Source organism: Pleurodeles waltl, chromosome 6, assembly GCF_031143425.1.
Source record: "Pleurodeles waltl isolate 20211129_DDA chromosome 6, aPleWal1.hap1.20221129, whole genome shotgun sequence".
Classification (NCBI taxonomy): domain Eukaryota; kingdom Metazoa; phylum Chordata; class Amphibia; order Caudata; family Salamandridae; genus Pleurodeles; species Pleurodeles waltl.
In genome coordinates, this window is record NC_090445.1 from 1563645622 (window position 1) to 1563673228 (window position 27607).

Consider the following 27607-nt stretch of genomic DNA (forward strand, 5'->3'; position numbering starts at 1 on the left):
ATGGCAACAGCCTCCCAGTTACAGGAGCTCAAGGATGAGGTCACATGTCCAATCTGCTTTGAATACTTTAAGGAGCCTGTGATTGCAGAATGTGGGCATAATTTCTGTAAGTCCTGCATCACCTACTGCTTGGAAGCCCTAAATGCTAAAATGCCTTGTCCACTTTGCCAAAGACCTCTGCGAGAAGGAAAGCTTCAGCCCAACAGGCAGGTATCAAACATGATACCCGTTGTCCAGCAAATGATTTTAAAAAGGAAGAAAAGAGAAGAAGAACATCTCTGCGAGAAACATGATGAGAAGCTGTGCCTGTTCTGTCATGAAGATCAGGAAACAATTTGTGTGGCGTGTAGTCAGTCGGCAGAACATACGGATCACAATGTGGTTACCATAGAGAGGGCAGCCCAGGAGTACAAGGTATGTGTGCTACCTGTCTTTTCATGGCAAGTCATGCAATTTCTGTTATATATAAACTAGTTATATGTATATAAATGTGTTGAGTGTTCCATAAAAGAGGATGCTCCTTTCAGAAATTGTATAATTCAACTTGACCATTACTTTCTCCTTTAGATGAAGTTTCCTATGAAAAGCAAGGTAGGTATGTTGTAAGGCAGACCACCCTTGGACTTATGCCTTTTGCCTTTGATTTGGAAAGTAATTATGCTACAGAGTTGGGTATCACATTACTCATTCCTGTTTGACCCTGTGCTGAAATGACTGTGCATAAAGATTTGCTGCCAATTGTAGTATTGTTTGTCTCTGCTTTTTTGTTTGTTACAGTGTCTGTATTACCAGAGGCAGTAACAAACCCTTGAGGTGCGGCCTAAATGGGCCTCATGTCATGGATGCCAATTTAACAAAATCCAAGGAATAGTGAATTTGACATCACACAATCTGTAACTACCACCCCCACCAAATAACATCACAGGAAGTGATATCAAACCAAACGTTTGGTGAGTGTAATGACCTAGCAACAAGTAATCTCTCATGACCTATGATCCTGATGTAATCTCAGGAAGTGACATCACTGTAACTTAAAACATGTACAGGACCAACAAATTACAAAACCTCTACTAAAGCAAACAAATGCTACTTTACTTTAGTTGCAACCTGTATAATAACTACAGTGCTACCAATATATAATGGGATCCCCACCATGAATTTGCCAGGGGCACAGCCATGACCTACATAGGCGCAGTCTTCTATGCTAAACACCGTTGCATAACTGTAGCCAAAATGCCCAGGTAAAATAGATGAATGCCCAGTCATAGCCTCGGAAGCCTGGGCATATCAATCATAATCCCAAGTATAACAAACTAATTCAGGCACATAGCCTCATGATACCGGATCCCTCTCTACTGTTTTCCAGTGACAAGATGGTCCACCCTTCACATGGAGGCTACCCTGCGGCTTGAAAACGGAGCCACTATGCAGGAAATCATTGCATCAAAGAAGCCTGTTAACTACACTGTACTTTGCTGAAGGTTTCCTGGAATTTGCAACTAAATGGATGGCGGTTAGGGGCAGGGAGTCCAGTAAACCCTTCACCTGCCCCTAGGCAGAACTAGTATGTGGTGGTCATCTATTACAGGTGCCCATAAGATACAGAGACACTCCTCAAGTGCCAACCATACCAAGATAAAAGAGCAGGTTGCAAGGCCAAGGGGATCGCTCATTGACCACCAGGACAGCATGCATATGGAACCCTTAGAGCTGCCTCATTCAGCAGGTGTCTTAGGACAAGGGGCTCAAACAGCAGACCACTTTTAGAGGGACGCTAGGCTCCCTGCCTCCCACTGACAATTAAGGTAAAGTAGACCAGTCCATCAATGATGAAGGGCACTACACAAGGGCTCTACCAAAGAAAACACACAGTGCAGCAAGAAATCGTGTTATAGCAATCTTGTCTGTGTCCCACATCAGCAACGGCATTGAGACTGATAGCAACAAAACAAGAAGTGCTGGATAATCATAGTAATGATACAGCCGCCCCACAGGAATCCTCACCATACATGCTGAGATCAGAAGGTGGAGTCTGACAGGAGCGGAGAAGATGCTATGCACCTGCACTAAGGGAAACATACTATTTCAATTCCATTGGCCCACACAGACGGGATAAATATAGAAATAGGACTGTGTTTAGAGTATGACAGCAGCCATCTTGATGATTGGAAAGGGACAGCACTCACTGGTACTTTAGAGGACCTGTAGACAATTGAAGACAGGTGGTCTCCAGCAAGACTGGAAGACTATACCAGCTGGATCCCTAGGGATTGTTTGCTTTGAGTAGGGAAATGGTTGTGTTTTTCTCCTGCATGAACGTTTTTCTGGACTCTTGGGGAGAACCCATCATTAGAATACACAGGCAAAAACATTGTAAATGAACCAATTACATTGTGTTTAATCTTGGTAAGCATTGGGCATGAAAGGTATTCGTTCAGCCACCCCCACCATATTCTTGAACCAGCCTAATATTCTGCTACAGACCGTTGACTTGAGACACACTGCCAGACATCATTATCAGTCATAGGGGGCAAACCTGATAACAAAAACTGCTTACATTACCTATATATAGGGTCATTTCTGGTCAGCGTTGCATTGGATAATAGACCTTGATAGGACCCAAGGTCCAGTCGATGGATACTCACTAGGATTGCTGAGACAAGCAGCTCAGTATTGGAACCAGTAGGACAATTACTTAAGCAGTTGCAGGTAAAGGGCTGAATATGTTTCCAGAAGCAGGAATCATGACTTAAGAAACTGCACTAGATGCAATACTAAAAGAATTGTTCGCAATAAAACATATGATGAATAATGTGGAAAAAACGAATAAGGTCTTTCCCATACGTAAAGCAATAGACACCTTCAATGCACATCTCTTACTTACAGAGGGTAGATAGGCATCAATAGAACAAAAAATGGCAGAGATCATTGTGGACCTCCTTGTTGGAGTGAAATCATTATTGTCAGAATTTCCTCTCTCTGCCAAAAATTGATAAAGCATAGCTGGAGAGTGATAAAGTAATAGATCCCCTGGTAGCTCAACCAAACTCGTCACAACACGGGGTAGTCATACCAATTTCTAACTGTGGTGCAAAGTTTTGTGCCCCAGGTACCCATGATCTGTCCTCCCCCTATTCAGAATCAGGAGGGATGTATTGAAGGAGGTGTAAGCAAGGTGCTACTAGGGGTTTACTCCCAGAAGGGCCAACAACGGCAGCCTGATATTCATTAAACAGACGCCAGTTTGTAGATATCAATTGATCACCTTACCATGGGTAATTCTGTTTCAAATAATTTATCCCCATCTTCCTGCCTGTACATTGTAATTCTGGCCAAGGTACCGCCTTTGAAATCAGGTTCTCACAAAACCCATGACCCTAAAAAATAAGGTTGTACACTGACTTAACTTCAAGCTTTTATTTCCCTCAGCCACAGCACACCAAATTTTGCTTACTAGAACGGTGGGTTGGATTGGACCATTACCAAAACATTGAGGGGGGACTGTGTGGTCATTAATTTTCGAAATCCAAATTATGTGGATGAAATCTTAGTAAGGTCGGGTTCGCCCAACATGTCTGGACAGGATATGACCCTCCTTCATCTGGGCTATTTCTATTGTCACTTATGCACACCAAATGAAGCAGAAAATGGGTTTGCCAATACACTGAGAGGTTTGAGATGTCAGTGTCTCAGCCCTCTCTTCTTTCCCCCACTGATGGAGCTATCCAATAGATTCCAGGTATTGGGTGATTTAAGTGAGAACGACTGACCAGGAATGGGATGTCTAATGGCCTGAGTGGTGATGATCTTAGCCTTAGGGGTCCGAGGGTGGAAGGTGGTGGGTGGCTCGGTTGTACTGTCTGCCCAAGCGTGAGAAGGGTAGGGCAAAAATCCGACACTGGGAAGTCTGTAGCCAAGAGTAGTTGTCAGTTCTAACTTGAGCAGCCACTCATATAGTGGAACTTGTACGAATGGTAATTTGGATAAATTGGCTGGATATTTTACATTTGTAACTTGTAATGTGGGAGGTCTGAACAAACAACCGGGGTTAATTGAATGGGTTAATGTCACTTTTATCTTGGACATCATTTGTATTCCGGAAACCTGGTGTGTAAATCCTCTTTATGTGGAGGGTTTCTCTTCTCACTTCCTGGGGGCTGCTCCTTCGCAAAGGGGAGGGCTAGAGGCGGTCTCCAGATCCTCATTTCTAACAATCTACTAGTCACCATAAAAAAATTGTCTACTGTGGGCTCCTATGCCCAGCTGTTGTGGCTAACAAAAAAAAGAGAGCGTGATTTGGTACTAATTAACTTTTATAATAACGTTTTCGATTCAACACATAGTAGGGTGGCTAAGGCTCTGGAGTGCAGCTTGGAAAGTGTTGTTCACCCCATTAGCTCAGATATTGCTTTATTGTGGGCAGGTGACTTTAAAATCCAATCATACTCTTTGCCAGCAGCACATGTGTGTCGGTATACCAACCAGGGCGAGATGGGAGATGCTCATTTCTGCCATAGTGAGTATGGAGATGCATTGAACTCTATTATCACAACTCATGATGTATTCCTATCGGAATGTGAATGTGACATCGACGGGCCAAATTCCAACCTTTACTGGAAGAAATGCTTCCACGGTTATTGATCATGTATTGGTGTCGGCCAGTGTAGGTGGTTTGTGTAATGTACAACAAATAATCCAGTTGCCACTTAGTGACCATGACCCTATCCTTCTTTCCTTTTCCTTTTGGGGTGAAAAGCATAAGAATTTCTCTGTTATTGTTGACTATTATCTGCAAGCAGATGTGGTCCTGTCCAAATTGTTGGATAGCTTTGCTAACATTACCCATACCATCAAAACCCTTTTGATACACCAGCTAAATGTTACCCGAAGATTACAAAAAGGCTGGCTCGATCACGAGTGTACTGAGGCCCTTCAGTGTTTGAAACTTGCTTTGGGTATTTTCCTTAGAAAGAAGAACTTAATTGTGCAGTTGAGCGTAAAGTATGGGCAGGTCTTAACAAATATGGAAAAGGTATTAAGGGAAAAGGCGTGTTCAAAATTGACCTTGGCGGTGGAAAAGGGGAACAGCAAGCTATTCTGGGATTCTGTAAATGTTCCCTTTCTGTAAAAAGATACACTCCCCAAATTCCAGTCCATCGTCCCATGTGACGAGTGGGTAGTACATTTTCCTGATATATTTAGGCCATGTCCCAAAGTCAGCAATGCAAATGGAGGAGATATTGTGTGCAGCTGGAATCCACTTCCACTGGATATCTCTTTGGATGAGATGGCCCACGCCCTAGAAGATAGTGCTGGGGGTAAGGCATCTGGCCCTGATAGGGTTCCAGTAGACCTTTTAAAGCGGTAATAGATCTCTGGGGGCCTTTCCTCACCAGGGTATTTAACTTAGCGGTTGTTGGCCCAATTACATCCACCTGGGGTAGTTCCATCATAGTGCCTATTTTTAAAAAGGGCAATAAGTCGTGCCCTAAAAATTATAGGCCAATCTCTCTTTTGGACTCACTGGTGACGGTGATGAGTCGGGGTTCTCCTAAGGAGGCTGGAGGCATGTGCTGACGAACACGCTATCCTTTCACCAGCACTGTATGGGTCCAGAAAGGGTTTGGGGACAGTAGAGCAAAGTGTTAATTTCAACCTCCTAATTGGGAAATACACTACAGCTAAGTCGAGTTGACATTATCTGTGTTTTGCAGATCTGAGTAGCACTTTTATTTAGTTGGTCATTCTCTGCTCTGGCCTTCCCTACTCTCTTTGGGTGCCCGAGGGAAATCATAAGTTTCCTAGTTCGCTTGTACAAGACTTTATCATGTAAAGTCCATTTTGGCATGCAGGATGACTGTACGCCCAATTTTAGAGTGGGGAGGGGTATCTGGCAGGGTGTGTGTTAGCCCCTCTACTTTTTTAGCTTTTTATTAATGGAGTAGATAGCTCACAATCTGTGCAGGCTGACACTCCCTGTGTTTCACAAAAACGTATCCTGGTGTTGTTATACACAGACGATGCCGTCTTGCTCTCTAAGACCCCAGTAGGCCTTCAGAAACTGATGAGTGCATTTGGGGACTACATGTCGCCCGAGCGATTAGTGATCAATAAGGCATAAACATTCACTGGTTTGTGGGCCCATATCTAAAAAATGCTGACTTTTTATATTAATAATATTCCAATTGCTAGAGTGAATTCCTTTTGTTACCTAGGGGTTTTATTCTGTGGTAACAGTTCTTGGGCAAAGCAGGATTTGGCTGCTAGGATCAAAATGAGTAATAATAATACATGTGGGATTTTCAGGTTTGCACATCAACTAAGTAATTGGCCAGTTAAAATAATGGTGGAAATTTACAAGGCAAGAGGGGTGTCTACAGGTACCTAGCAGGGATGTGGAATTCCTATCGCCTGACACCTGGGACATCTTGTTTGGGGTCAAGGGCAACAAGTTTTTATGTTTACTTTGTCCTTGGGACAAGTAGGCCCAACCCCCTGCAGCACAAACCCTTTGGCTGCCTGTTTACAGAGAGTTGAACTCTCTGCAGTTGAGGTAATGTGTTTCCAAAGGACAATGCTGTTCGAACTTGTATTTATGGTTCATTATTTGAAAGCCTTCATTATTAGGGTGCGTGCTGTAAATAAATGTTTTAAGGTCACACTTCACTACTGACGTTGGTTCCAGTACAAAAAAAAGAAAACGTGTACACACATGTTTGAAAAGTTTAGGCTAAGAGGCTAAGTATAATGCTCCCAGAATGCTCTCTGATTATATGCAAATGAAGTGTCATTTAGTAAAATGTGTTGATGCATGCTAGTATTTCCCAAAAATATTTCTAATGGAAAATCAGTGTAACCATTTTCAACACGATTATGGGAAGCATGAAAATAAACAAACACTGACAAAGCCAACTGATCTGACATATTTTTATAAGTCTTTTAGTTTCATCAATGCGTGTCTTGTTTTGACATGGCTTTTGTAACACTTTATTGTTGTGGGAGCTACCAGGCCCTCAACATTGTAACAAACATTGGCAAAACCCCCCCAAAAAGTTTTTGAACTCTTAAAGCACACGTTGCCACCAGCGGCATAACAAAGGCCCCGCAGCCGCCCTCCAGGGGGCCCCGTCAGCACAGCACCTGCCCTGAGTGAGTCTGGAGAGGGGGCTCCTCCATGTTCTTTGCAAAGGGGCACCCTCCAGTTTCGTTACGTCACTGATTGCCACTGTAGTTCCTGACACTGAACAAAACTACTTTGTGTGGCAATATGCTCCTTGTGGAAGAGCAGAATGCGATCACTCACACTAAAGCCAGCCGAAAGAGAGAGAAATAGAAGTTTAATAAAAACAAAATGTCTTTGTTAACACCAGACCTAATTAGGGACCAAGACCCACATGTAGGTAGCTTTTTGCATGTCGCAAACAGCGACTTTCGCTGTTTGCGACGTGCAAAAAGCACATTGCGATGCACAAACCCAGTTTTGCGATTCAGTAACCTGGTTACCGAATCACAAAACGGGTTTGCGACTCGCAATTAGTAAGGGGTGTTCCCTTCCTAATTGCAACTCGCAGTGCAATGTAGGATTGTTTTGTGACCGCGAACGCGGGCGCAAACCAATCGCAGTTTGCACCCATTTCAAATGGGTGCTAACACTTTCGCAAAAGGGAAGGGATCCCCATGGGACCCCTTTCCCATTGTGAATGTCACTGTAAACATTTTTTCAGAGCAAGCAGTGGTCCTGTGGACCACTGCCTGCTCTGAAAAAATGAAACGAAAACGTTTCATTTTTCGTTTTTGTTATGCATCTCGTTGTCCTTTAAGGAAAACGGGCTGCATTACAAAAAAAACTGCTTTATTGAAAAGCAGTCACAGACATGGTGGTCTGCTGCCTCCAGCATGCCACCATTCGTGAGGGGGTCGCAAATTGCGACCCACCTCATGATTATTCATGATGTGGGCATTTGCGAAGCCCTTGCGAATCACAGATGGTGTCAAGGACACCATCCTACATTCGGATTTGCGACTCGCAATTTGCAGGTCACAAATCTGAACCTACCTACTTGTGGCCCCAAATTCTTAAAGAAAGTCACAAAAGTGCACCCATGGTATATGTCGTACCCCTATAAAATATTTGTGAACTGTATTTTAGCGTGGGTAAATACGATGTGTAGATTTGCTCATGTGAATATCTATTGAGCATTTGCAAGTTCATTTTCCCTCCAGCCACTTTCTTCCCAACCCTGGAAGAAGTTCTAATTCTGCCATTGTCAGGAGTAAATGTCCAACCTTTCTTATTATGGGAAAATATTAGAGAGAAGCTGGTAAAAACCTTTAAAACATGCAGGTTAGTAGGTTTGCAGACTCAAAGGCATTCCAGCCCTGGAACTATTGCTTACTGCTTCCTCCAGCCCCAGTATGCAGATCTGCAGAAAGGTGGCAAAATAAGGACATTTCTACAGTAGGGATTGAAACTCCAAGTATTCAAGCCCTACTATGGTAGTAGCCCTGGCATAATCAGAGAGGCTATTAATTGCTGCCATAATTTGTCGCCACACTACATGGCACCAAAGGGACAAGTAGATCTTTTTACAGGACAAGTAGATTTGAGAAGCAACCTGTCCCCTGGACAAGTAGATATTTTAATAAATTCCACACCTCTGAGGATATTCTTTTGGTCAAACCTCTGTTATTATCTTAAATTGCCTTACCCAGGATAATGTCAGCTGTATACCGTGGCTGGCATATATGAATTCTGTTTTTAACACTTTGTATAGTATTCAAGTTTGGTGTAACCCCTCACTGACGTTATCTCTTACCAAGAAGGTTATTAGGGAGTCCTTTCATAAATCAAGAGAAGAAGGTTGTATGGGCTCAGAAATGCTGAAACCTTTAGTTGACTATTATTTGTCCTTTCCGGTAGAGGTGGGTTTGTAAGACCTATCTGTCTTGGGTCATTAATATGCAACATAGATTTGTTTTAACAAGGCTGCAACTTAGTTTAATGCATCACTTGATGGCATACCCTATAGAAAGTTCCGCCCCCCTGATATGACCTTGGGTCCGTGCGATGGTGTGAGCAAAGCACTTTACACTTTATGCTATTCTGTAAATTTTACCTGCCATTTAGACAATATTATCTTAAACCTAATCTGGTTACCCAGACGTTTAGGTGTTATAAAGCAGCCTTGGCTTATTTGATTGCACTAAAAGATCAGTTTGCATGTTATAATGTTGCACTTTATATCCTTAAGGCAATCAGTGTGAGGAATAGCATACTGTAGTAGTTTGTATCTGGCCATTAGATCTAGGTATTGGAAATATTTTAACATGGATGTTATGTGAAGTATTTTTTTTGAATTTATGAATTCATTTTTTAATTTCCTTTTTGGAATAGTATTTAACCTTTTTTATGTACTTTTATGGCTATATTGAATATGCCGAATACATTTTTGAATTGAATAAAATTGCATGTGACTTGTAAATGACTTTTCTACATTTATATTTATAATTCCACTTCGATTATATGGCTTTCAGTGTACCATTTTTACATGCATACAGTTTGAACACACAATATATATTGTCATGATTACAATTTCATAGGCATTTCTGAAACATATAATGCCACAGCCAAGTTATGCTCTCCTAATACCAACCAGTATAATGCATGCAAACCAACATATGTCTGAACCAGTGCCGCGCATGCAAAGGCACATCCAATATTTTTCAAACATAAAACAATCTATTGTTATGTGAATCACTGTGAAGAATAGAAGCCAATGCATGTAATCTATGAGTTAGTTGTATTTTGACCTGTTTGGCACCTCATACTCTGCACGTGATCTACTATGTTTGTCATTTGCTCCACTGAACAAACTACTTTCTCTCATAAATAAGCAATCCCTATATTGTTAGGCCCAAGTTTACATCTTCTGATTGCTACACGTCAAGACCCTTGTAAATCACTTGCTCACATGAGTGCTTTTTTGGGTGCTCTTGCTGAATACAGTTTGCGCACCACCACACACACGCTTAGGCTCACTCGATGCAATTGTGCATACACAAACAGTCTGCCTCTTTTCTCCCTAGAAACCTGCCCTATGTTGTGAGCTGAAAACTAACAGGTGCAAAGTTGGGATCCTGCAAGTATTAACCTTGCTGGAGTTCAGAAAGTGAATGACCAATATAGGTGGCTTTACATTTTGTTTTCATCTTGTCACATTGGCTGTGCCTCCAGAGACAGGTATCAAATGGAAGGCTATGTCTTCTGGCAAATTGATGCTTATTATTTTAACATGGAGGTTCGGGCTTACATTTCTTTCTCAGACAACAAAGTTAGAGGATTTTATAAAGTGAATTATCTAATCATCTTGCTGAGCTACAGAGAGTGTGAAAAGAAAGGCTATAGGATGTCAGTTTTTTAAACATTTACAACACATTATGGGGGTCATTCTGACCCTGGCGTTCGGTGATAAAGCGGCGGCCAACCCGCAAACAGGCCGGCGGTCAAAAAAATGGAATTCTAACCCTGGCGGGAACCGCCAACACAGCCCGCCACTTTAACACTCCGACCGCCACGGCGGGACCGACAAACAGCGCGGCGGTCACCGCCAACAGGCAGGCGGCAGACAATGTACCGCCCACCCTATCACAACTCACCAATCCGCCACCTTTTCCGGGGCGGGAGCCCCGCCGATAAAAACACGGCAGAAACAGACTACGAACGGGAAAAAGCTCACCTATACACACTCCACGAGGAAGGAGGACACCATGGAGCCCGAATTACACATCCTACCAGCTATTGTCTACCTGCTCATCTACCAGGAGTACGAACGCCGGCGCAGACGACAACGGTGAGTACTGCACCTACGACACAGGCGAGGGGGGAGGAGGAAAGCTTACGGGCACACACATGCGCCATACACCCACCCCCCCCCCCACAAATACCTACACCCCAATGCCGAGCAACAAGTCAGAGTGACACCACACAAACCCCCCGGAATAATGCAAAGACACAATTTAAATGATCTATAAAATATATGTATAAATAGCTCCATTGAAGGAATGGCAAATATGCCATATAAAAGATACAAAAATAAGGAATGAACATAGTCAACAATATATACATAGGCAAAAAGTCCTGCACATTCCGTCAAAGTTCCATAGTCCGTGGGCCAATGTGCCCAAACACATGGGCAAAGCCCACACAGGAGACCAGATACCATTGGAGAGAACACTGCAGGGGCATCAGATGATAAAACTACAGGCACCTCAGGGGGAAGGGAAGGGGGGGCACCTCAGCCACATGAGTCCACGACACCAGATCCACGAGGGGCCTCCATGCCCACTGTCCCATCCTGAGTAGTGCAAAGCCACAGTCTCACAAGTCCCTACAGTGGGAGGCTTGCCCACTGTACCATCCTGGGGAGTGCAAAGCCACAGTCTCTCAAGTGTCTACAGTGGGAGGCTTGCCCACTGCACCATCCTGGGGAGTGCAAAGCCACAGTCCATCAGATGGATTACCAACTCCACTGTTATTGGAGGAGGCATGGTGCCCAGAGTGCTTCCTGAAGCCCTGCTCGACACAGAACCGGCACTGTCAATGGGCCAGCGGTGCTTGAGATGAAGGGCCCAGCGGAGCGGTGCTTGAGACGGTGGGGCCCAGCGGAGCGGTGCTTGAGATGAAGGGCCCAGCGGAGCGGTGCTTGACAGGAAGGGCCCAGTGGTGCGGTGCTTGACAGGAAGGGCCCAGCAGAGCGGTGCTTGAGATGAAGGGCCCAGCGGAGCGGTGCTTGACAGGAAGGGCCCAGCGGAGCGGTGCTTGAGATGAAGGGCCCAGCGGAGTGGTGCTTGAGATGAAGGGCCCAGCGGAGCGGTGCTTGACAGGAAGGGCCCAGCGGAGCGGTGCTTCAGATGAAGGGCCCAGCGGAGCGGTGCTTGAGATGAAGGGCCCAGCGGAGCGGTGCTTGACAGGAAGGGCCCAGCGGAGCGGTTCTTGAGATGAAGGGCCCAGCGGAGCGGTGCTTGAGATGAAGGGCCCAGCGGAGCGGTGCTTGACAGGAAGGGCCCAGCGGAGCGGTGCTTGAGATGAAGGGCCCAGCGGAGCGGTGCTTGACAGGAAGGGCCCAGCGGTGCGGTGCTTGAGATGAAGGGCCCAGCGGAGCGGTGCTTGACAGGAAGGGCCCAGCGGAGCGGTGCTTGACAGGAAGGGCCCAGCGGAGCGGTGCTTGAGATGAAGGGCCCAGCGGAGCGGTGCTTGAGACGGCGGGGCCCAGCGGAGCGGTACTTGACGGCGGGGCCCAGCGAAGCGGTGCTTGACGGCGGGGCCCAGCAGAGCGGTGCTTGACAGGAAGGGCCCAGCGGAACGGTGCTTGAGATGAAGGGCCCAGCGGAGCGGTGCTTGACGGCGGGGCCCAGCGGAGCGGTGCTTGACAGGAAGGGCCCAGCGGAGCGGTGCTTGAGATGAAGGGCCCAGCGGAGCGGTGCTTGACGGCGGGACCCAGCGGAGCGGTGCTTGACAGGAAGGGCCCAGCGGAGCGGTGCTTGAGATGAAGGGCCCAGCGGAGCAGTGCTTGACGGCGGGGCCCAGCGGAGCGGTGCTTGACAGGAAGGGCCCAGCGGAGCGGTGCTTGAGATGAAGGGCCCAGCGGAGCGGTGCTTGAGATGAAGGGCCCAGCGGAGCGGTGCTTTACGGCGGGGCCCAGCGGAGCGGTGCTTTACGGCGGGGCCCAGCGGAGCGGTGCTTGACAGGAAGGGCCCAGCGGAGCGGTGCTTGAGATGAAGGGCCCAGCGGAGCGGTGCTTGAGACGGCGGGGCCCAGCGGAGCGGTGCTTGACAGGAAGGGCCCAGCGGTGCGGTCCATGTCCCGCCGGGGCCCTGTTCAGCGGTGCTCCTCCTGGCGGGGCCCATTCAGCGGTTCTTGTCCCGGCAGGGCCCTGTTCAGCGGTGCTCCTCCCGGCGGGGCCCGTTCAGCGGTTCTTGTCCCGGCGGGGCCCTGTTCAGCGGTGCTCCTCCCAGCGGGGCCCGTTCAGCGGTTCTTGTCCCGGCGGGGCCCTGTTCAGCAGTGCTCCTCCCGGCGGGGCCCGTTCAGCGGTGCTCCTCCTGGCGGGCCCTGTTCAGCGGTGCTCCTCCCGGCGGGGCCCGTTCAGCGGTTCTTGTCCCGGCGGGGCCCTGTTCAGCGTTGCTCCTCCCGGCGGGGCCCGTTCAGCGGTTCTTGTCCCGGCGGGGCCCTGTTCAGCGGTGCTCCTCCCGGCGGGGCCCGTTCAGCGGTGCTCCTCCCGGCGGGGCCCTGTTCAGCGGTGCTCCTCCCGGCGGGCCCCGTTCAGCGGTTCTTGTCCCGGCGGGGCCCTGTTCAGCGGTGCTCCTCCCGGCAGGGCCCGTTCAGCGGTGCTCCTCCCGGCGGGGCCCTGTTCAGCGGTGCTCCTCCCGGCGGGGCCTGTTCAGCGGTGCTCCTCCCGGCGGGGCCCTGTTCAGCGGTGCTTGTCCTGTGTGTCTAGGGAGCCAGACCTGGGCAAGACTTCCCGCTCATTCACCATCCGAACTTGCGGTCGCGGCGCCCTCCTGTGATGGAGTCCTGGGCCCGTGGGTGTCGTCCATCACACCCGGAATGGGGCTGGTGGGGTCCTCCTGGGCAGCTCGCCTGCTGCCTGACTTCTCCGCCCTGCTGCCCTTGCCCTCCTTCGCTGGAGCTCTGTGGCCCTTGCCTCCCTTGGATGATGTGGCAGGTGACGGGGCAAGGCTACTGTCCTTGGTGGCAGCCGTCTCAGTCTTGTCGCGCCGGGCCTTTTACTTTTTTGTCCTCTTCCCAGGGGGGGGCTGGCTGTCCCCTTGCTGCTGGCCGATGTTCCTGCCCTAGGATCTGGTGGACTCCAATAGCCCTGCACTATGGTCAAAGTAGATGCAGGGCTGGTGGTGGCTGAGGTGCTTTTTTTACTCTTCCCAGATGGAGGGGGTGGGTCAGTGATTGGAACGAGCTCAAGGTTAGAAAGGAAAAGGACTTTGGAAGGACAGGGACGGGTAGGTGTAGTGGGTTTGGGAGTGGAGGAAGAGGATGTGGTTGTAGGAGAGTCAAGTGTGCTGTCTTTGGGTGCAGGTGCTTGTGACGGAGGCTGTCGTGAGGTGGATGGCTGTTGGGTGGGTGGCTGCCTGCGTTTGTGTGCTTTGGAAGAGGGGGTGACAGACACACTGGGAGAGGACACATGGGACGTGTAAATGGCAGTGGGGGTGGTGACTGCATGTGTGCGGACTGTAATGGAGGGTGTGCTGGTGATGGAAGTACTGGCTGATGGTGGTGTGCATGCAGGTGTGAGTGGAGACGTCACAGGGAGGGAGGAGGGAGATGAGGAGGTGGGGGACACAGAGGTGGTAGTGACTGTTGGCATGTCTGCATCTGGATGTTGCTTGGGTGAATGCTTGTGTGATCTGTGGTGCTTATGTCTGGATGAGCTGCCCTTGGGTGTAGAGGTGTGTGCAGGCTGGTCTGATGGTGTGGATGGGATAGGCAGAGGAACAGGAGACTGGGACTGGGTGGAGGGAGTCAGAAGAGGGAGGCTGGAGACAGGGACAATGGCTGCCGTCAGTGCTGAGGCCAGAGCGTTGAACGATCGCTGATGGGCAGCCTGACCCGAATGAATGCCCTCCAGGTATGCATTGCTCCGATGCACCTCCCTTTCTACACCCTGGATGGCATTCAAAAAGGGTAGACTGCCCAACAATGAGTGTCCTGAGGAGATCAATGACCTCCTCACTGAGGGCAGCAGGGGTAACTGGGGCAGGGCCTGAGGTGCCTGGGGCGAAGGAGATGCCCGCCTTCCTGGGCGAGCGGGCACGGAGCGAAGGCTGAGAGGCTGCTGGGAGGGCGGGGCTGGTGCGCTGGGTGGCGGCTGTACCTGTTGTGGCGGTGGGCACGGATGTTGCCGCCACCGCTACGGAGCTCCCTTCCGAGGACGTGTCGGTGTCGCTGACGTCTCCACGGGTCCCCGTTGTGGAGCTCCACTCGCCCTCCGTCTCACTGGTGTACTCGGAGTCTGTTGTATGGCCCTCCGGGCCCATGTGAGATGCAGCTCCCTCGTGCGCCGATGCCACTTCTCCTCCGCCTGATGATGCTAATGCACACATGAACAGGAAGACAAAGAAAATGGGGGGGGGGGAGAAATGAAGACAGGTTGAGTGCATGCATTGGCAACACCGTTGTCGGAGAGGACAGACACAGAATCCCCCTGAACTAGGCCGCGCAATGGGGGTACACTACTCAGTTATTGTGACTAGGCCTACGGGTCTATGGACGACAAATGCACACATGGGTGAGGCCGGACCATGGATGGCTGTACTTGGCACCCTACAGAGGTGGGGGGCGGGGGCACAGGGCCGTGTCTAACGGAGGGGCCTAGCCTACAGAATGCGCCCTGGCCTGGAGATAGCCACAGCCCTCCTCCCCCACCCAGACATCTTCACTGCGTGCAAAGATAGCAGAATGTGCTGATACTCACCCCCTTGTGTCTGCTGTGATGTCCTCACGCGCCCATCCAAATCGGGGTAGGCCACCGCCAGGATCCGGGACATCAGGGGGGTCAATTGGCAGCTGGCACCCCTCCTACGTTGGGAGGCCATCCCCAGCAGAGACTCAGCGGTCTTTCTGGTCCCGCGAGGAGAAGGATGAATCCTCCCGTGTACCGACCGCTGGTGGACCTGTCGACAATGGAAGAACGACATATCATACTTACATACCGGCTTGACAGAGCAACTATACATGAACTATGTGCCCAGCTGGAGCCAGACCTGATGTCCCCCATCCGCCAACCCACAGGGATTCCCCCTCTGGTGCAGGTTCTGTCAGTACTCCATTTTTTGGCAAGTGGGTCTTTTCAGACAACAGTGGCCATATCATCTGGGATGTCTCAGCCTATGTTTTCTAAGGTTTTGTCCAGAGTGTTGTCTGCCCTGATGAAATACATGCGGAGCTACATTATTTTCCCTGAGGTGGGCGAATTGGCTACAGTGAAGGGTGATTTCTATGCCCTTGGACATATCCCCAACTTCATTGGTGCCATTGATGGGACCCATGTGGCTTTGGTTCCCCCCAAAGAAAGTGAGCAGGTGTACCGAAACAGAAAAAGTTATCATTCGATGAATGTCCAGGTGGTCTGTTTGGCTGACCAGTACATCTCCCATGTAAATGCCAAGTTCCCTGGGTCAGTGCATGACGCGTATCTCATGTGAAATAGCAGCATCCCTTATGTGATGGAACAGCTACAGAGACACCGTGTGTGGCTAATTGGTGACTCTGGTTACCCCAACCTGTCGTGGCTACTGACCCCAGTGAGGAATCCCCGGACCAGGGCAGAGGAACGGTACAATGAGGCCCATGGGCGATCTAGGAGGATCATAGAAAGGACCTTCGGGGTCCTGAAGGCCAGGTTTAGGTGCCTGCATATGACAGGGGGATCCCTCATGTACTCACCAAAGAAGGTGTGCCAGATCATCGTGGCCTGCTGTATGCTTCACAATCTTGCATTGCGACGCCAGGTGCCTTTTCTGCAGGAGGATGGTCCAGATGGTGGTGTTGTTGCAGCTGTGGAGCCTGTGGAGAGTGACGAGGAGGAAGACGACGGGGACGACACGGACAACAGGGATACAGTCATACAACAATACTTTCAGTAGCACACAGGTAAGAAACAGCCACCCCAATTTACATTTACTTGAGGCCTCATGCATCTCCACTGTCTGTGTTTCCCCCCAGTTCCTGTTAACTGATTTGTGACTTTCCCTTCCCTTTTCAGAGCTGTATGACCCACTGCCTGACTTCAGCTTTGTTTGCCTATGGACTAAAGCTTATTGAAATTGGTATTTGTCATCACAAAGTAACTGGACATTATTGAACCGTTATGTGTAATACATTTGTTAAGAATACAAGCATACTCCTGTTTATTTAAGTGGAATAAGTGATTTATTTTAAGTGCTACATATAAGTAAATGATTGGGAAGCGGGGATGGGTGGGGGTGGAGTAATGTCCATGGCGGAGTCCAGTTCTCAGTCGCACAGGTGCATTGTCCATATGCCTGTGGAAGGATGGAGCAGGGCAGTTCAAGGTTGGACAGGGTGACAATGTGGGACAGTGGGATGACATCAGGGGGTATCTTAGGCTGGCGGGGGTCTTGCAATCCTACTCTGTCTTCTTGTGAGATCTCAGGTTCCGCTTGCGGGGTGGTTCTTCTTCTGCAGGAGGTGGGGTTCTGGTGGCTTGGCGTTGTGTGGGGGCCTCCTGTCCACTAGCGCCGGCGGAGGTGGTAGGCTGTTCCTGGCCTGGGCTAGTGACAGGGGCCCTTTGGGGTGCCACATGGTCCCGCAATGTGGTGACGATCTGGGTAAGGGCCAGGACGATGGTCCCCATTGCGGAACCGATGTTCCTCAGTTCCTCCCTGAACCCCATGTACCGTTCCTCCTGCAGTTCCTGGATCTCCTGGAACCGGGCCAGTACCGTCGCCATCGTCTCCTGGGAGCGGTGGTATGCTCCCATGATGGAGGAGAGGGCCTCTTGGAGAGTCGGTTCCCTGGGCCTGTCCCCCCCCTGTCGCACAGCAGCCCTCCCAGTTCCCCTGTGTTCCTGGGCCTCTGTCCCCTGGACGGTGTGCCCACTACCACTGCCCCCAGGTCCCTGTTGTTGTTGGGGTGGTGGGTCAACCTGGGTGCCCTGTAGTGGTGGACACACCGCTGATTTACGTGCCCTGGAGACAGAGGCATGGGCCCGCTGGGTGGGAGCTGTGCTGGTGTTCCCAGAGGGGGTTGGGTCTGGTGTAGCCTGTGGCTGTCTGTGGGGAACCGACTGTCCAGAGGTCCCTGATGGGCCGGGCTGGTCGTCTGGCTCCAGGGAGACAGAGCTGCTGTCATCGCTGGGGGCCTCTTCTGGGGGTGGGATGGACATCTCTGGACCCTCCGTGGCGGTGTGGTGGCGTTCGGGTCCTGCAGGGGTATAAAGGTATGGTTATTGCTTCTGTGTGTGGCATTTCGTGTGATGGGTGGGTGTCCGTGTACCCATGTGCAGGCATTTCCTTGTGGGGGCTTTTGTGAGGGTGGCTTATGGGGGTGATGTGTGTGTGCAGTGGGCATGCTTTGGTGATGGGTGTCCATGCTTTGGGGTCACATGCAGGGCTTGGTGTTGGGATGGGTGGGTTGTGATGGTGAGCCTTTTGCTAGGGGTTGGTGTGATGGGGGAGGGGGTGAGGGTGGGGGTATGATTTGGCATGCGGTTGGGGTGGGGGTGGGAAGCAGTAGTGAAGATTTGCCTTACCAGAGTCCATTCCTCCGCCTACTCCTGCGAGGCCCTCAGGGTGTGCAAGACTTCCTCCTCCCACGCGGTAAATTCTGGGGGAGTAGGTGGGGGTCCGCCGCCAGTCTTCTGCACCGCAATGTTGTGCCTTGATACCATGGAACGCACCTTCCCCCGTAGGTCGTTCCATCTCTTCCTGATGTCCTCCCGATTGCGTGGATGCTGTCCCACCGCGTTAACCCTGTCCACTATCCTTTGCCATAGCTCCATCTTCCTGGCAATTGTGGTGTGCTGCACCTGTGCCCCGAAGAGCTGGGGCTCTACACGGACTATTTCCTCCACCATAACCCTGAGTTCGGCGTCACTGAACCTGGGGTGTCTTTGGGGTGCCATGGGGTGGTGTGGTTGAGGTGTGGGGTGGCGTTTGTGGTGATGAGTGTGGTGCGTGTGGTGGTGTGTGGTGTTTGGTGCGTGGATTCTGTGTGGGTGATGGTGTTGTGTGCCTCTGTGTTGTGGGATTCTCTATTCTGTGCTCTGTCTCTAGCCTTCGTCAATGATTTCGGGTCGTAGGGGCTTTTGGGTGATGTGGGTGTGTGTTTTATATTGTGTTGGGTGTGTGGGAGTGGTGTTAGTATGTGTATCAGGTGTGTGTATTTCGAACTGACCAATGTGGCTGAGTTTTCTATGTGTGTGTGTATTTTGACCGCGGCGGTGTGTACCGCCAATGGAATACTGCGTTTGAAAGACCGCCGCGTGGATTTGTGGGTCGGAATGGTACGGGCGTATTTCTGTTGGCGTGACGGTGGAGGTTTGGTCAGCGCCATTTTTTCGCTGACCTTTGGTGTGGCGGATTTATGAGGATGTCGGGTTTTCGGCGGTTTGGCACTTGCGGGTCAGAATGACCGTGGCGGTTTACCGCGGCCACGGCGGTGTTATGGCGGCCTACTGGCCGGCGGTAAGCGCCTTTTACCGCCGAGGTCAGAATGACCCCCTATATGACTTGTGCATATATTTCAAGCTATAACAGCCAGAAAGCACAAATGAAGCTCTCTTTTTTGTAATTCTGAAGTGTAATGGAAACAAAGATTTTAATAGGATCAAAACAATTCAACATACTTAGTGAGATGCTAACAATACATATTTGTTAAAACCCGATTTCCACACATTATTGTTTGTACGCTATATAGTCTTCTCAGTAAAACTGCAGGTCAGTATGAATTTAGTGACCATTTCAATGGAAAATGTGCTGTCTGTCAAAGGCAGTGTGCTTTCACGCCTTGCTTTTGTGAAATATTTCTGACAGGGTACTTCAAAAGTTATCATTGTCTACATACTAAACCCCTCTCACTCTCTTGTCAAATAGGCGAGGATCATTTTCTACACTTGTTATTTGTGTGACTCTTGGGCTTTTCACATTCCCTTTTTGAGGGATGTAACATTGATGGCAGCACTCCCACTCTGAAAATTGTTCCATCACCACTGACTATAGGAAAGTACCATCTTTCTTGGCATGTTACCCCCATTTTTACCTGTATGTCAGTATGTTTTTGCCTGTCTCACTGCGATCCTGCTGGTCAGGACCCCACTGCTCATAGTTTATGGCCTAATGTGTGTGTGTGTGTGTGTATAGTGCTTAACTGTGTCACTGAGGCTCTGCTAACCAGAACCTCAGTGCTTATAAATTTGTCACTATAGTCTAGTGACCTCACTTACCAATTTCAATTGGCACACTGGACCCCTCTTATAAGTCCCTAGTATATGGTACCCAGGTACTCAGGGCATTGGGGTTCCAGATCCTTATGGGCTGCAGCATTTCTTTTGCTACTCATAAGGAGCTCAGACAAACCCTCTCACAGGACTGCCACTGCAGCCTGTGTGAAATAGTGCACACATTATTTCACAACCATTTTCACTGCACTTAAGTAACTTATAAGTCACCTATATGTCTAACCTTTATTTAATGAAGGCTAGGTGCAAAGTTACTAAGTGTGAGGTCACCCTTGCACTAGCAAAGGTGCCCCCACATAGTTCAGCGCCAATTCCTTGGACTTGGTGAGTGTGGGGACGCCATTACACGCGTGTACTACATATAGGTCAATACCTATATGTAGGTTCACAATGGTAACTCTGAATATGGCCATGTAAGGTGTCTAAGGTCATGGAATTGTCCCCCCATTCCAAATCTGGTATTGGGGAGCCAATTCCATGCATCCTGGGGGCTCCACCATGGACCCCCAGTACTGCCAAACCAGCTCTCTGAGGCTTGCAATGCAGCTACAGCTGCTGCCACCTCACAGACAGGGCCCTACCCTCCTGGGGTCTGAGCAGGTCAGTGCTAGGAAGGCAGAACAAAGCATTTCCTTTGAGACCAGCGTGTTACACCCTCTCCCTTTGGAAATAGGTGTTACAGGCTGGGGAGGGGTAGCCTCCCCCACCCTCTGGAAATGCTTTGAAGGGCACAGATGGTGCACTCCTCGCATAAGCCAGTCTACACCGTTTCAGGGACCCCCAGTCCTTGCTCTGGCGCAAAACTGGACAAAGGAAAGGGGAGTGACCACTCCCCTGTCCATCACTACCCCAGGGGTGGTGCCCAGAGCTTCTCCAGTGTGTCCCAGACTTCAGCCATCTTGTTTTCCAAGGTGTGGGGACCCTCTGGAGGCCTCTGAGTGGCCAGTGCCAGCAGGTGACGTCAGAGACCCCTCCTGATAGATCCATACCTGATAAGGTAGCCAATCCCCCTGTCAGGGCTATTTAGGGTCTCTCCTGTGGGTTCTCTTCAGATTCTACTTGTAAGTTTCCAGCAGGAATCCTCTGCAACTACTCCTTCATCCTCTGACCTCGGATCAACCTCAGACTGCTCCAGGAACCGCTGTAACAGCAACAAAGTATCCAGAAGGGCTACTTTTCCTCTGTAACTTCAGCTCCAGCCAGCAACTGCAACAGTTTCCACAGTGTGCACGCTGTGGGGACTCCCTATCTTCACCCTGCACCAGAAGGACCAAAGAAATCTCCCGTGGAGACATGGAGTCACTCCCCTTCTCAAGCAGGCACCTTCTAAGTCGAAGACTGGTTCACTTGGACTCCTCTCTTGGTGATGAGCGTGCTCCTTGGAACACAGAGGGTAGACCCCTTCAACACAGACTGTCCTGAGGTCCTGCTGTCCCAATTTGGAGGAGGTAAGACCTTGCCTTCCCCGAGAACGACCGTACCCCTGTGCACAGCGTCTTCTTCACCTCCTGAGGCCTTTGTGCACTATTTGCAAAATTCCTTCATGCACAGCCTGGCCCAGGTCCCCAGCACTCTATCCTGTGACGCTCAACTCGCTGAGTTGACCTCGGGCAGCGTGGGTCCCTCCTGTGTAGTGCTGCACCAACTGCATTTTTCACCTCCTTTGTCCCCATGTCCTGGGACTCCCGTGAGTGCTGTCTGATCTTCTGAGGACTCTGTGAAGTGCTGAGAGCCCCCTCTTCCTGCTCACACAGAGTTGAGGCCCCCAGGTCCCTCCTGGGTCCAGACAGCGCCACTTTGACGCAAAACACGACTTTGCTGGAACCAAGGCTTGTTGGAGGAATCCAGCACCAAAACTTGCATACATCCAACTTCTCTTCGTGGGACATCCAGTGCATCATGCAGGAACCCGCTGACATTTTCCTTGGGTGCATTTCTGCCATCTTCGTCCAACCGGGGACTCTTCTTTTGCACCCTCTTCTGGGTTGGCAGGGACTCCTGTCCTTCCTGGAACTTCTTTCGACTTCTGGACTTGGTCTCCTTCCTTTGCAGGTCTTCAGGTCCAGGAATCCACCATTTGTTGTTTGCAGTCTTGCTTGGTTCTTGCAATAACTCTAATCACGACTTGTAGTGTGTCCTAAGAAAACTTGCAGTACTTTACTCCTGCTTTCCTGGGCTCTGGTATGGGGTATTTTACTTACCTTGGCTGTATTCTTACTCTCCCAGCAATTCTCTACACACTACACTTGTCTAGGGGGGGATTTGCATTCCACTTTCTTAGTATATGGCTTGTGTTGCCTCTAGACCTATTTTCTCCCATTGCATTCTATAGCATTTCCTATTGTTTGCACCATCCTATGTCTAATTACTTACCTTGTTTTGGTGTCTAGTGTATATATTGTGTATAATACTTACCTCCAGAAGGAGTATTGCCTCTAAGATATTTTTGGCCTTGTGTCACCCAAATAAACTACCTTTATTTTTGGTTACACTGAGGCCCTCATTACGACATTGGCGGTAAGTCCCGCTTACCGCCATGCTGACTGCCGCCAACATACCACAGGCGCAGCAGTTTACCCCACCCATATAATGACATACATATAGCAATCCATCACTATACAGCCACAAACACAAGTCCGCCAGCCCAAAGGTCAGTGATAAACTGGCGGTATCCAAACCCACACCGTTACGCCAACAGAAATACGCCCACAGCATTATGACCCACGAATCACTGCGGCGCACATTCAACCGCAGTAAACCATTGGCAGTACATACCCCAACGCATCACCGCACACACCCCCACACACACCACACACACTACACCCATGGCACCACAAAGACACCCCAGTTTCACTGAGGAGGAGCTAAGGGTCATGGTGGAGGAAATCATCCGGGAAGAGCCACAGCTATTCGGATCACAGGTGCAGCAGACATCCATTGCTAGGAAAATGGAGCTATGGCCGAGGATCGTGGACACGGTCAACTCCATGGGACAGCACCCCAGAACAAGGGATGACATCAGGAAGAGGTGCAACGACCTACGGAGGAAGGTGTGTTCCACAGCAGCAAGACACTAGATAGCAGTACAGAGGACTGGCAGTGGACCCCCACATCCTCCCCCACAACTTACAACATGGGAGGAGCAAGTCTTGGCAATCATGCATTCTGAGGGTCTGGCAGGAGTAGCAGGAGGACTGGACTCTGGTAAGTCAACTCTTTACTACTTTCACCCCCCTGCCTGCATGCCATCTCATACCCCCACCCCTACCCTCACCTCCATCACTCCACCACCTCACATACACCCCACCCATCCCAATACCAAGCACTGCATGCACCACCAATACATGGACATCACTCACAGCCCTACATGGACACCCATCAATAAAGCATGCACGTTAGAGAGAATCACCTAGACCACAAAATCACTACTCACACAAGGCAAAGCTGACAGGGCAATCACAACCATAGAGGGCAACACATGCACAAGATGCTACATGCAGAAACAATAACACTGCATTTACATCCCAACAGGTCCCCCACACAACGGCACTGGAGATGAGGTGCCAGCAACATCCAGTCCCCCCACAGAAGAGGCCCACAGTGATGACAGCAGCTCTGCACGCCTGGATCAGGATGACCAAAAAGTCCCCTTCCCCTCAACCCCAACCTATCCCAAGCACACAGGCAGACCAGCATGCACACAAGACAATACAGAGGAGTGGCTCAGGCAAACACAAGCACCACACATCATCCCACAGGCACTCACACATACACCATCCAGATGCAGACATACCGACATTCACTGCCTCCACTGTGTCCCCCTCTCTCCGAGTAGCGTCTACACTCACACCTGCATGCATTACATCCTCATCCACTACCTCCATCACCATCACGCCTATCACTACACACCCCTCACTGGCAGTCACCAACCCCCACATCCATGCACACGTCCCCTGTGTCCTCTCCCACTGTGTATGTGCCCCCTCCTCCCAAAGTACACAAACGCAAGCACTCAGACACCCAACAGCCATCCACCTCTGCCTGCACCGCCATCAGCACTGTCACCAGCAGCAGCAGCCCCAGTGGGCAGCCATCCGAGGCTTGCAGGGGATGGGCTAGAGCCTCCCCCCACCACTGCCAGCCCCGACACCAGCCCTGCCACTGCCACCACTGAGCAGCCATCACTGCCGGTGGGCAGTGTGTAGTCCTGCCTCCATGGGCTGTAGTGCGTCCTGGCCCCTGCAAATCCTGTAGGTGTGACACCCAGATGAGAGACTGTGACCATGCACTCCCCAAGTGCTGCATCACAGGGCACAAGGCACCCTCCAGAACCAGTGGAAGAAGCCATACACTCACCCCATCCTTCCCACGATGAAGCACACTGGGCACAAGGCCCCCTCCAGAACCAGTGGAGAAGCCACCCACTAGAGAGACTGTGGCCTTGCACTCCCCAGGACCAAGCAGTGGGCAAACCACCCACTTGAGAGACTGTGGCCTTGCACTCCCCAGGACCAAGCACAGGGCATGTTGCCCCCTCCAGAGCATGGGGGAAAACCGCCCACTTGAGAGACTGTGGCCTTGCACTCCCCAGGACCAAGCAGTGGGAAAATCACCCACTTGAGAGACTGTGGCCTTGCACTCCCCAGGACATGTAGCCCCCTCCAGGGCCAGTGGTGTTGTACCATCTTCCGGCTGAGGTGCCCCCCCAATCCCCGTCCCACTGAGGTACCTGTGTATTTTCGACCTGATCCCCCTGCAGTGTTCTCTCCATGTTGTTGCAGGAGTGAGGTGGGGCCTTGGCCTATGTGTAGCGGTCCTGTGGCCCATGGACATTGAGGACTGAGCAGTGTTCCTCCATTTGTATATATGTATATACTGTTTTGATTTAGAAGCACGTATTTATAGTATTTTATCTTATTACACTCACTTTAATGAATTCCTTTTGTCGTTGCATTATTCCTGAGGGGTACGGGGTAGTTATGTAATATAATTGCATCTGTTTGTGTGTATGGTGTTGGGGGTTTGGGTGTTGCGTGTTGCGGGTGTGTGTCACTCTCTTTTTCCTCCCCCCTCCCTTGTATGCTAGGCGGCAGTACTCACTGTGGTTGTCTTCGCCGGCGTTGATGTTTGTAATGCATGAAGAGGTATAGCAGCATGGGGAAGATGTGCAACTCGGGCTCCTTGCCGTCGTGGTTGTTCCCTGTGTCTCCACAGGTGAGTCCTTTTACTCCTGTGTTATGTTTCTGCCGTGCTTTTGATGTCGTTGGTACCGCCCCGGAAAAGGTGGCAGATAGGCCTGTCTTAATGCAGTGGGCGGAACATTGTCTTCCGCCTGGCTGTTGGGGGTTACCGCCGTGGTGCTTGTCGCTACCGCCGTGGCGGCCGTTCTGTTAAAGTGGCTGTCTGTCTGGGCGGTTTCCGCCGTGGTCATAATTCCATTTTTGTTACCGCCGGCCTGTTGGCGGTATTACTGCCGCTTTATCACCGACTGCCAGGGTTGTAATGAGGGCCTGAGTATTGTCTTTACTTGTGTATAAGTACTGTGTAACTATAAGTGGTATTGCAGGAGCTTTGCATGTCTCATAGTACAGCGTAAGCTGCTCTGCTATAGCTACCTCTATCAACCTAAGCTGCTAGAACACTACTACATTTCACTAATAAGGGATAACTGGACCTGGTGTAAGTACCCAAGGTACCCACTACAAACCAGGCAAGCCTCCTACACTGACACCCTCCCTATAGCCCTGTTTTCACCATGGCCAAACAGACAATTTGAGCCTTTCAGACAGTCCTGAACTAATGATTCCTTTCTCTTTTTCTGCCCTAAAAAGCCACATTCATACTATTATTGTCATGAGTTAGAAGTTAGAGTGAAAGGGGAAGTCTGTGATTCTCCCTTGGCCCTGCCTGACTCTTCCAACAAAACAAGACTGTGCGAAAAACAGTCTAAAATACAACAGGGTAGTCACAGATATACTTTCAAGATCAGCCATGGAAGCACTCGGTTATAAAGAGATATTTCGAACCATATTTAACAGTGTAGAAACGTCAACAATGCTTCCTGGTTGGCTTAAAAAAATAACATTTGCATTTTTTATGCAGCAAACTAGAAAAGGTGTTTGGAAAAGGTGTTTGGAAAAAAGGTGAATATTTTAGAAACCATCTAATTTCAATCTGCTATTCATGTACTATTCAACAAAAGAATAGACTAAAACAGCCCAAAGTAAATATAAATAAAAACATAAAATTCAAGAAGAAATGAGAGCAGATATTGACTTATCACCCCTGAGACTAAAGTGCGCTACATTTTAGGCAGATGTGCACAAGCAAAATGCTGTCACTCACAGTGAAGTAAAACAATGGCTGGAGTGGGTTGAGACATTGCCCCACGCTGTATGCTATGGTGTGTGGAAGTAAAATGGATAATGACACTTGAACAGACCAATGGAGGAAGAGGACTGACAATGAGCCCTTGCTTATGCATGTTTATTATGTTGTTTATGGAAAGCACGAGGTTAGTAAGAGAGCAAAGTATTTCTATTTCTAAGTCTGAACTAAAAAAGACCCATTACTTAACGGCACTGACAACCATAAACAAACATTTGCCATGCAATGGGTCTCGCGTTTGCTCACGTTAGAGCTATTAGCGTTGTAAACTCCAAACCTGACTTTTCTTGCCACATAAACTAATAATGAAAAGTAAAACCGTTTCACATATGCAAGCCGATGGTGGCCATGAGCGTGAGGGAGACAAAGAAAAGGAAACAGAAGTTTGCTTGCAGTGAAACTTATCGGCAAAAGTGCAAATATCCATGTTACCGGCAAAAGTGCAATTATCCACATAACCAGCAAAAGTGCAGTTATCCATGTAACAGGGTCTATGTCATGCAAAGTGCTCGACTTCTGCCCAGCGAGATCGCGCTGCACAGGAAATGAAAAGATAAAGTAGTCCAGAAACCAGCTGAGAACACAGAGCCTCGTATATTTTTTAGTAGTTTACTGGTGCACTCGACGAGGGCTAAACACCGGAAAAGGCATGAAGTATGCATGCCTTTCACAAATGGAATCAATCGATTTTTAAAAGGCAAACCCACAAACTAATGAAAGTGATGAGCGTGACATGAGGGTGGTTAGAAGCCCACAGAGAGATTACAACATGGTCCCCAGTGCTTGCACACACTCGACCCTAAAAACAGACATCTGTTTTCCGCATGTTGTTCTTAGGAATGCAGGGGAAATTCACCTGAATATTCTGCATGGGTGCCTTGGCGTCTCATTGTTCTGACCCCTACTGATGACAGTGTTTCATATTACTATATTTCACACTTGTAAATGATCACATAATTTATGTTTATTGTTAGCATTTTGTTTAACGTTTGTTGATCCAATATCTACCTGAGGTTCGTCAAGATTGAAATAACTTGCTATGTTAAGTGGTTCTCTCAACAAAGCGAAATCAATGGACGACTGCAACACCCTAATGACTTTCTCTTTTATGTTTTCAGAAAACCCTCCAGAGCAGTATAGAAAAGCTTAAGTTGGAGCTAGAGAATCAGAAAACATTATGTGCCAAGAAAGAACAAGACGTGGTCAAAATGGAGGTGCGTAATGTTTAA

The 27607-nt window shown here is 49.5% G+C and overlaps 1 protein-coding gene across 1 annotated transcript; it reads left to right on the forward strand.

The window, feature by feature from the left end:
- LOC138301792 (E3 ubiquitin-protein ligase TRIM39-like) lies at positions 1 to 27607 on the forward strand. Its single transcript, XM_069242295.1, has 3 exons — positions 1 to 414; positions 568 to 591; positions 27497 to 27607. The coding sequence occupies exons 1-3, from the start codon at positions 1 to 3 to the stop codon at positions 27605 to 27607; spliced, it is 549 nt and encodes a 182-aa protein (XP_069098396.1).

Coding starts and splice junctions, on each gene's coding strand:
- LOC138301792 (XM_069242295.1), top strand. CDS start 1: ATGGCAACAGCCTCCCAGTTACAGGAGCTCAAGGATGAGGTCACATGT. Junction 415..567: donor GGGCAGCCCAGGAGTACAAG/GTATGTGTGCTA, acceptor TTTCTCCTTTAG/ATGAAGTTTCCTATGAAAAG. Junction 592..27,496: donor AGTTTCCTATGAAAAGCAAG/GTAGGTATGTTG, acceptor TTATGTTTTCAG/AAAACCCTCCAGAGCAGTAT.